The following is a 10,940-nucleotide window of genomic DNA, read 5'->3' as shown; positions in this document are numbered from 1 at the left end:
ATCAAATAATGTGCGTATCTGACTTGGAGATGCAGAAACAATTGCTTCAGCGATTGTCATATCTCAATAAGTATCGTTTTCAAGCAAATTGAGCTGTTGACATGAAGCACGAAATGTTGGGCACACTACACCATTGACAGTTAGACATTTCGACTATCATTCTTTCTTTTGTTTGTTTGTTTCTTCTTTATTGTTTCTTTCATGTATCAGAGATGGCGTTGTATACGGATTTAAATTTTTTGTGATTTTCTTTTATTTTCGAATGCGCGAGGTTTTCATCGTTCAAATTCATCGATGTCAGTCAAAAGCCTTTCCATACAAAATGTATGAGAAAATTAATTTTCTTCATAATTTATTTTTTCGTGATTTATCCAATGTTTTATTCTCTATTCGGGGCAGAGACAAATCCAACAAATCAAAGATTATAAAAATCGGTCCAGCCGTTCTTGAGTTATAAATGGTGTAACTAACCCGACTTTGTTTTATATATATAGATTAATTAATTCAGATAATAAAGTTTCAAGTAACTGTAACGTCCATCTTAATTCAAGCTGACATATTATGTAGAATATATTAATAATCTAGATAATAATAATTAATGCCATCCAAGTTGGCAAATGGAAATTAGCGGTTTTTTTTTATTTATTAAGGAAACAAACAGTTACATTTTGATTACAAAAATTTAAAATATAATAATGAAAAGTTATTGCAACCAGCAAAGTTTCCATAAATTGGGATAATGGAAATGTCACTGCTAATGTCTTTACACGTATCTTTTGCAGTTTACTCATATGCAGGGCTACCTATTCTAATATATTATAACTTAACTCCAAAATCAATAACAATTGATAAATATGCTGTATTCTATTCAGTCAGTTAACTATCCCGGGATGTGAACTATCAGGGGTGATGTTTCTTTAAAACGGCTGTTCATCTCTGTGTTAACTGTTTTTGACTAAGATAGAGTACGAAAGTTTCATATTGAGAATTAAGATGCAGCGATTTTAAAAATTTACCGCGAGCTGTCAACTATCGTTGAGTAACATATATAATAATTGATTCTAATTGGATTTATTTGGAATCCAGTAAGATGCAGTACCATGTGTCTAAGCCTGCTTATCACTGTGTTTCCAATTTTTGCAGATAACGCCTTGTATACGGAATTGCTCCGAAAAATATCCATGTAATTTTGGTCTTCAGGGATATAGCCATAATACCTACGTATGTTTAACTTAAAAATGTGTTGTAGAGCACTGCTAGTTTTGACACTGGATTGTAGATCACAGCCTACTTAAAATTGAACACATCTGTTGTAGGTAATACAAGAAGTTCATATTATTTGTACGATTCTCTTTAGCGTACAGTAGAAACTCTGTTCTACGTCAGGTGACATATTATATAAATAAAAAAAATGTATTGTTGTGAAATAATACCGACATTCGATTCACTAAGAGTTTTTTTCGAGAAATTCTTTTACCGCTTACCTACCTATTCTATTCAATTGTGAAACCGAACACGAGACTTCCATTAGTTTTTTTTTGTTTGTGTCTTACTTTACGTCTTACATTTTGAAAATAATTGACATATCAGTTCGTGCATACTTATACTTAAGTATACGTATTATTTTGTAAGTGAATTTGAATTTATACCTTCCATTATGTACGTACATTTTTTCCATACTTATACTTGAAGTAGAGGGAAATTGAGATACCGCATTTTATCAATTTGAAATTTACGTCGACAATATCATCTGAATACAAAAGGTTATATTTATGGTAGAATATTTATGATAATATTGGGTTTAATCATTGCAGATAACTTTGTCCCACATTTTTCTTTTCCTATCTAGTTACTGCATGTGTTTACTTGAGCTTACTTAACACTCCCATAACTGTAATGTCACCGTAGGTTACCCAACTCATTAAGGCGAAGTCTTCACTGAGCATTTTTTAAAGAGGCACCTAGCGGAAAAATACAAAGCTTGCAATTTGAGACATTTTTTTGATAATTTACAATTTCAACTGTATTAATGAATAAATATGTATCTGAAAACATTAAAAAGAAAAATATTTTTTATTTTAAGTCAAAGATAAACTTACAATTGTAAAAAATGTAATAAAATGTGAATTTGTTGAATCGGACCCGCACCCTATTATTAGATATATTTTATGGTCACATTTAATATTAAAATTTAGTTTATTAAGTTTTCTAAGCATCACTTAAGAGATTTTTGACTAATTCATAGTTTTAATATTTTTTATATATATTTTAAAAAACATCGATTTTTATAACAAAATATAAATGTGTATAACTTGAAATCCTTTTTATTTATATCAAAGGCTCGGTGAAAACTTCGCGTCGTCATATTCATATTTCGGAAATTCTTAGAATAATCAATAATACATCACATTAAAATGTTATTATTTTTAAAATCGTTAAAATTATCCAGTAAATATATATAATATATATCCAGGAGATCACCGTCATATTTAATTTACCTCTTATAAATTATAAATGGACGATCGATGGTGCGACAAAGAGAGATATACTAAATTGTGAGAAAGAAATATGAAAGTAAGGGGTGAGATCAAGATAGTATTATGACTTGTAGGCGGTAACACTCGTATAATTTAAATTAAGATTTTTTAATTAATTAAGAACCTTTTTGATCAGGTTATAGATAAAACAAATAGTAAATAATGATGATAAAACCTTAGTAGACTTATTTATGTTGCCAATGGACATTTCCCTTTAACCTAACGTAATATTATCAATCTTGTACGGTAACCCAAGGTGACATCACTGGAACGGAAGGAATTTATTTGTATCGTAAAGGGAAGTTTAAGATAGAGTATAGTGCTAGTAACACATTTTAATGCGGAATTATAAAAAAATATACGGAAAATATTAAATCAAATACCTATAGGTACAATAAGAGAAAAAAAGATACTTGGTTAAATAAAACTGTTATAAAATATACGTTTGTTTAAGGTTTTTCTTCTTAATATTAGTTATTTTTCTAATTAAAATGAACAAGAAATGAAAATATAAATAATATGAAAATCTAAAGGTTTTTTAAAAAAGGTATTGTCGATAGCTATTTCGGTTGTAACACCATTATCAAGACTATTCAGATAGGCCGTTTGTCTTGGCTTAAATACTATACGTATAGAAAGAGACAGAATACATTTTCTTATTTATAGTATTTAAGCCAAGACAAACGGCCTATCTGAATAGTCTTGATAATGGTGTTACAACCGAAATAGCTATCGACAAAACCTTTATTAAAAATCCTGTAGAATTTGATATTATTTATATTTTTATTTTTTGTAGAATGGAATTCTACCAAGTAAATGCTATCTCAATTAATAAATTAAAGTGAAGTTTTATTATGAGTAAAAACTTCATTTGATGAAATAATAAAAAAACGTTACCTTTAATTGAATAAAATATTTATTTTTCTTTTTAGTCCTCCTAGATACCAACGTTTACATGATTTAAAAATTATAATTTAAACTTAAATACGAACTAAATATATTATCTGAAAATCCTATCAAATATGTTCATAGGAAAGTCAACTTGGTTCAAATTTATCATTTATGAAAGCCACAGGTTCCATCTTATCAAGCAATCTTTAGTCAATTAGTATAATGTATAACGTATAACCCTCGAGACCTTCCTATTAATGATTCATAATGTTCAACACGTCGCTTAATATCCTCAAATGACCCGGTTGGGTAGAAAAATCTTCTTGAATTTTAACTTCTTTTACTAAATCGGGCCATATGGTCACGTAATTGGTAAAACGCCCGATTCTAAAGTCTTGCGTGCAAAGTAGATCTTGCGGGTGGTAAATAAAATGTGTGGTTTTTTCTCAATATGTCGTGTTAAATTCAAGGTTTGATGGGTTTGGTGAATGTCTAAAAACCATTTTTCGTACAGTATTGTTAGTCCTCACTGCTAATTTCATTCATCGGGGTGAGCATAGTAATTTACTTTAATGTTTATCACATAGCAACTCGATTATAATATTTATAATATACATAATATTATACTGAAACACATCAGAATAATAATATAATATATATATATTAGAAAAATATTTGCACCAATTATGAGTTGTAACCACAACCATCGAAATTTGAATGCTGTGTTTTATATGCTTTATCAATTGAATAGTGAATAAACTATTTTTTTTATTAAGCAAACAATTTAAACGATTTGAGAATGTAATATTAACATTATATAAATAAATAAATATTAGCGACATTTTTATAAAGTGCTTCAATTGCATTATTACTACTATTTCATCATGTTCGATCCTAAGAGGATCATGTGGGCCTCCACAGAGTAGAGGTTGTATTAACAGATTTCGTTTTTACGAGAAATATATTTTAAACACTTGGTCAACCTATTAGGCCTTTACTCTGACTTCAAACAGAAATTGAAACACAAAATGTGTATTTGCCAGGCCCAGTCAATTTTTTATTTACCTTTATCATATTGGCATGATAATTCCACCCAAAATACATGATTTTAATGTAGCTGATTTTTTTACTATTTATTCGTTATTCGTAGTCAGAAATATTTGTGTCACGATTAAAAATGTTTATTTTGTTTTGTTTCAGATGGTTGCAGGGTAACGTTTGATTTCGAGTAACTTATAAAACAATCTGAAAGAAGTTTTTATTTTTATTAAAAATAAAATACTAAAATATAATGGAAGACAACTAATTAGAAAACAAAGCTATGTACTTTTAAATGCGTTTGAATAAAATTTTACTAATAAACAATTTGGTAATTTAGTGAGCAAATAATATCTTCAGTCACAATTAAATGAAGTGATTTTTTAATAACGAAATACTTGCTAAAAGTATCAGTGTTATATTTTATTTAGATAATAATTTTGTAAATATTTAGAAAAAATGTTAAAGTATAATAAAAGTATGTGAAATAATTGTTTTATAAATATTATAAAATAAAATAGTGAAATTTAAAAGAATGTAGTGGTCGACAAGACGAATTATTGAAGAAAAATATTGTCTACTAAAATGTAAACAGTATTTTTGAGAAAAAACATTCCATAATACATTAATTTTTGATGAATACGTTAAAAAAATACTTACTTTAAGTAAAATAAAATAAATCCAGTTAAAGCTAAAAGCCAAATGTGTTCAAGTCGTTTGAAGGTTCAGCCTTATCGGGCTCTTTAAAAATCGTTCATCTATCCAATAATTAATTACATGCCAAAGTGAATAGAAAAAAACATTCAGGGAAGTAGCCGTAATAGTAGCATGCGAAAAAAGAACAGACGATAACGGCACACACCGGATATCCGCTAATACGTCGATCGCAAAATGTGAAAGCTTCGGACGTCGCGAGATAGGCGTCGTCAGATGGCGGACGACGTCGAGGTTCTGTGGGAGCGGTTGTACGGTGGGAGGGAGAACTCGTCGCCGGAGGTGTCTGATTTCGGCGCCTGGTCGCTGCTTAATGGGTCCTGGCCATCTAACGGGTCGTCCGGTGGGCAAAATTACACCACCGAGGGACCTGTAAAACTCTTACACGTCGTTGGAAAGGCAATTATTCTCGGACTTGTTATCCTGTCTACTGTCATAGGTAAGTCTTTTTATAGGAATAACCACGTTTTTAGTAATAATCCTGTTTGTAAAATATTATTTAAGTTTGTATATATATTCTAAGGTGGGCACATAGAAAAATGGTATTCTATTTTGAAAAAATATAATAATTTATTATTGATTTTATTTCCGATGGAGAGAGGGAAGAGGTAACAAAACCTAGCTGATGTAGCTGACTTCTGAATTACCGTATACAAATAATACGCACTTTGAATTTAGCAATTAACTACTATAGGTATAACTACGAATGCTCATCTACAAGTTGTTGCAACCTGTTGTCATTTAAGGATCTAGAAAATATCCAATCAATAACATATTTAACTAAAGAGTGACTTAAATTGTATAGCTATATACACACTCTACATATAGATATAATATAAAGCAGTAATATCCTACCAACATTATATTATATTAATCTAATCTAAAAAAATGGCGCCACAGGAGATATTTTAGAATGTTAAGTTTATGAGAAAAACGAACGAAAATACTAGATTTTAAGTAGAAATAATATCAAATTCTAGCTAGTTATATTGGCCCAGATTGAAAGCGCACATCAATACATTTCAGTGGTCATTAAATATGATCTCTTCGAGCTATGTGTCCAGCCCATCTCCATGGGTTGAGAGATGGGCTGGACACATAGCTCAAAGAAGAGACAATCGTTGGACAAATCTAGTCATCCAGTGGTATCCGAGAAGTACAAAACGTCCGCAAGGTAGACCTAGAGGCCGCTGGATCGACGAAATGATAAAGTTCTGCGAAAGTAGGTGGCAGCGCAATGCACAGTACCGAGAGGAGTGGAAGCAGCTTGAAGAGGCCTTCATCCAGCAGTGGATAGGTTCAGGCTGATGATGATGATGAAATATGATCTACCACCATATTATTCAAGTCGTGAGTCGCGAAGAAAATAAGAAGTAATGTTCTATTGACCTAATATTGTATTTATTCATTCCTGAGGGCAAACTAGACCCGATGACTCCCTTTCGTTTTGTACGCATCTACAATATTATATTCTTTCACAGTTTTTATACAACATTTTGATTATATTGAAAGACAAAGTAATCGTTAACTGACGCTGGTGAAATTACAGTAAAGCGATAAAATATTATTTATTAGTTTGTATGCAATTAATTTCAACAGATAATAATGGTAAGTGCTTTGCGTACGATAATATAATCATTATTATCATTTTCGCAGATTACGGACTAATTAATAATGGTTTTATGAATAAGTACATGTGTACATTACTTGTCATACAAAGTATATTGTAATATAATATCATTTACAATATTGTACAATATTGTACAATATCTATATATCTTATAATACATATTCTATTATTGTTTTTGTTATTTTTTTTAATTTGTGTTAATTTTTATTTTTTATGCTATATACCTATAACGATTTTAATGTTAAATTTTATAGATTTAAAAAATAAATGTTTAGAACAAAGAAATTCATCAATTTCTATAAAAGTTATAACATGATATCTGTACAAAATAAATAGTTTGACAATTAAAATTTTACTAAAACAGTTATTTTCCATTTTGCCGTCTCCTAAACAAGTTTTAATATTTGACAATCGACCTTTTACTTCTGACGTACTACATACAATATATTATATTCATGCTTACAATGTACTATGTAGGTATATTGATGATGTATTTGTTTTTTGTTTACATACAGTTTCATGTGAAGGTAAATAAATGTCACGCCAATATGTAAGGAAGACGTTGTTTTGTATTAGAAGCCCTTGACAATAAATTATTTTATGAGGTTTAATTCTCAGTACAAAAATAAACGATTATCTAAGTCTAAGCAATTACTACTGGCTATCAATATTTAAGTTTTTTACAATACATTTTTACAATAATTGTCCTGTACGGTGGACACATACTAATGTAATCTCAATATTGGCCCAACAAATGATAATCAATCATAATCGAACTACGAGGGAAGAAAATCGTTTTATTGTTCAACATAGTCTCTTTATATATTGTTATACTCGTATCCGGAAATTTGTACGCAACCGTTCACCGCAGGACACTTATTCGTGCGCCGCAGTACGTGAAACATGAGTTCGTGTAACATTTAATCAAATGACGAGTTCTTCGTTGAACATTTCACCATGAAGTAGGTATGCTACAACATGTGGAGATATCTTTACTAGGTTAGATTAGGTTAGGGTTAATCTAATTGGAACAGTACTATTTGAAAATTATCGCCGCATTTTGTAAGATACGTACAAATGTATTCCACAGTGAAATGTTCAACGAAGAACTCGTCATTTGATAAACTGTTATACGAACTCATGTTTCACGTACTGCGGCGCACGAATTAAGTGTACCATGATGAGCTGCATACGTAAAACTTACTTTTAACCTGTTATACTAATGATGATACACTTATCACACATGTATGACCGAACCATTACTGTATGACACGCGTCCTTGAAATTTTTTTTCTATGCGCAATATGTCTGTGAATGAAAAAAAGTGATTTTAGTGCATAATGATAAAACAAACTCATTATTCGATAAGTTTAATTCAATAAAAAAGGCTAACTTCTATTTTCACCATATTTGAGTAAACACATGACTATGAATGGATATTTTCATCGATGAATTATTTCAAATCGAATAAGATTATCTTAAATTATCTTCGACTCTTCTATTATAAATCGCCAAAGGAATATGTGCACCACTAAATTAAAAAGAAAGTGTTATTAATGTGTCAACTTTCGGCAATAAATGGTATTTAATCCGCATCCTGCTTATGCGAAAATTCTACGGAGATAACATTCGTTAATATATTTTTATAATTTTAAATAACCGTTGTGTGCATCCCACTGAGTTAATCCAAGAAGAATTAGAATGAATTCGAATATAATTCTACCAGAAAAAACATTCTGTCAACACAACTAGGCACCTACCGTAATCTACATTTGCATTCTAGTCCAGAGGGATTGTAATCCATTAAATAATATATCCGCAATTTTATACTGATAGATTATGTATGTTAAACCGTTTATCTTTATTTCAAAAAGAAATATTTTTATATTATGAAAGATTAAAAAAACAATATCTTTTAATATTACTATATTATCAGTTACCATTTATCATTATCATATAGAGCAGTATTTCCCAAACAACATCCTTTTAAAAACACAGATTTTATTGGCGTACCGTAATTTAAAAAGATCCTTCATATCTAGACGCATACATTTATTTCTCGTACAAATCATATCTGTGCGATATATATTTTATTCATAATAGGTACATACTTTTCCGATTAAAAAAATGATAATATTTTTCTCATGCTTTACACGCGTATTATGTATCTATTTACTAATACCAAATCTACCCTACTCTATAAATAATGTCTAAACTCCACCCGAAAAACTTAAAAATAATAAGAACCAAAGTCAAAACAATTATAATATAAAATGATAATTTTTCCCGTCTTTTCTCAAGTATTTAAGTTTCATATTCATTGCATCTAGAAAAAAATATACGGCATAACGGTAATTTTTATCAAAACCATAAGAGAAGATCTATCCCGGCCCCGCCCCTAAAATATGCACCATCAATATAATAAAAAATGACAGTTACTGTCCGATAACAAAAAATCGGCGAAAATAGGAAATCGCTGTAGTCGCTTGCAGTAGACTTCTCAATGCCGTACCTCTCATGGCGTCAACGCGTGCTAGAGGCGTGTTGAAATAATGTAGATGCTCTCTTTTCAGATGCGACTCCTTTTCTTCTTCGGAATAAACAAAAAATACCAATAATAATTCTAACATCACTCTTGATCGTTTTAGATATATTTTTATTATAAAAAGCTTCAAATTACGTAAACTGATACGTACACCACGGGAGCGTAAAATGAAATGATACATTTCAGCGTTCCTTATTTGAAAACGGAAGTGCGATTAGCTTTGGTGTAGGGGATTATTAGTTCAAAATTTTAACATGTGGACAAGCAGTTCTTGTTCAACAGTAGCTGCAAACGTACCCCAAACGAAGAAAGTAGCCTATCTAAGTAGTTTATCCCGCCAATATAGAGTTTGTGTGCAAACAATGACAATATTATCTAAACATCGTATTACAAAGGCAAAGTTACAAAGTATCTACTAATAGTTATTAAATTGAGTGATAAATAAATAATCAAAGTGTAAACAAATCAATTTGTAGCGCCCTGGCCCTGTACCAATCTCTTACGATTGTATATATACGTGTGTTTGTAGTGTAATTATTTGTTCGATCTTTATAAATGTACCCATAATGTTATTGTTTTAATAATATTAAACCTGCGCAGAAGTCTCAATTTAGAAGTCCCGTGTTTTCTCCACCTTCACCATTAGTTGAAGTTACCACTACTTATTAGCATAATAATACGTGGAAAAAAATATACTATTATAATTATGTTAGCTGTTAAAATAAATGTTTACCCGTATATTCACAATAAAGCCATACGTATCACAGTTAGGAAAACATTGACATGACTAACAATGTAAATAAATACATTTTTATTAATCGGCGTCTATTATTTTGTAAATGGATTTAAAACTTCCATTATGACATTAATGATAAATATTAGGTAGCTACGCAGATATAATGGTTAAAATAACATTTTCATTATGACTTATTCTCTTTAGTTCTACGAATAATTGACAAGATTTTTCCTAAAAACATTTCAGTCCATTACCCATAACGGCTTTGATAGGCCATTAGACTCTCCGCTGAGGTACGTATTTATCGCATGTCTGCCTTTAAGCGAGACATAATTTTTAAAAGCATTTTGCATTAGAGTTTACGTATGGTGTATGAAGAGAACTAAATTACATTTAAATTCAGTCGCGATATTTAATGCAACCATTTGGGAATAGTGTATTAAATTTGGTAGACTAATGCACATTGGAGCCTCTTAATGTACTGGAATCGCAAAATGGATTCAAACCTACTAATTATTATTGCATTGGCCTGGTGATGCAAAGGTCAGTGCACTCGATTAATTGTAGTTATTAATATATTATATTCTATACGTATTGGACTGAAATATTAATTGAGATATTGATCTCAATAAAATATAAATATTTGCTAATGAGGTTTTAAATTTTTCACTACGATTGTGAAGACTAAGAAACTAAAATCGTATAGATAGAATCTACTTTCCGTGTCCAAACTCTCGAATAAAAGACTCCAATTTCCTTACGAAAAATCAGAAATAATATACGTGTCAAACCTATATGAATTTAGCTTAAGGTGATCACATGGGCTCTGTAAATATATTTTGTAGACAA

At 30.1% G+C, this 10,940-nt stretch overlaps 1 protein-coding gene across 1 annotated transcript in view; it reads left to right on the top strand.

Moving 5' to 3' along the window:
- The first annotated feature begins 5,286 nt into the window (after positions 1-5,286).
- Positions 5,287-10,940, top strand: part of LOC147064693 (5-hydroxytryptamine receptor-like) — a 359,129-nt gene continuing 353,475 nt past the window's right edge. Inside the window, exon 1 of the mRNA XM_085958117.1 lies at positions 5,287-5,619. Coding sequence (XP_085814243.1) covers positions 5,397-5,619 — 223 coding nt within the window. The 5' untranslated portion in view covers positions 5,287-5,396. The remainder of the gene's footprint in view (positions 5,620-10,940) is intronic.

Source organism: Rhyacophila brunnea, unplaced genomic scaffold (assembly GCF_057557595.1).
Source record: "Rhyacophila brunnea isolate RB1 unplaced genomic scaffold, BYU_Rbru_1.0 scaffold_7, whole genome shotgun sequence".
Taxonomy (NCBI): Eukaryota; Metazoa; Arthropoda; class Insecta; order Trichoptera; family Rhyacophilidae; genus Rhyacophila; species Rhyacophila brunnea.
This window is presented reverse-complemented; position numbering and strand designations above follow the sequence as displayed.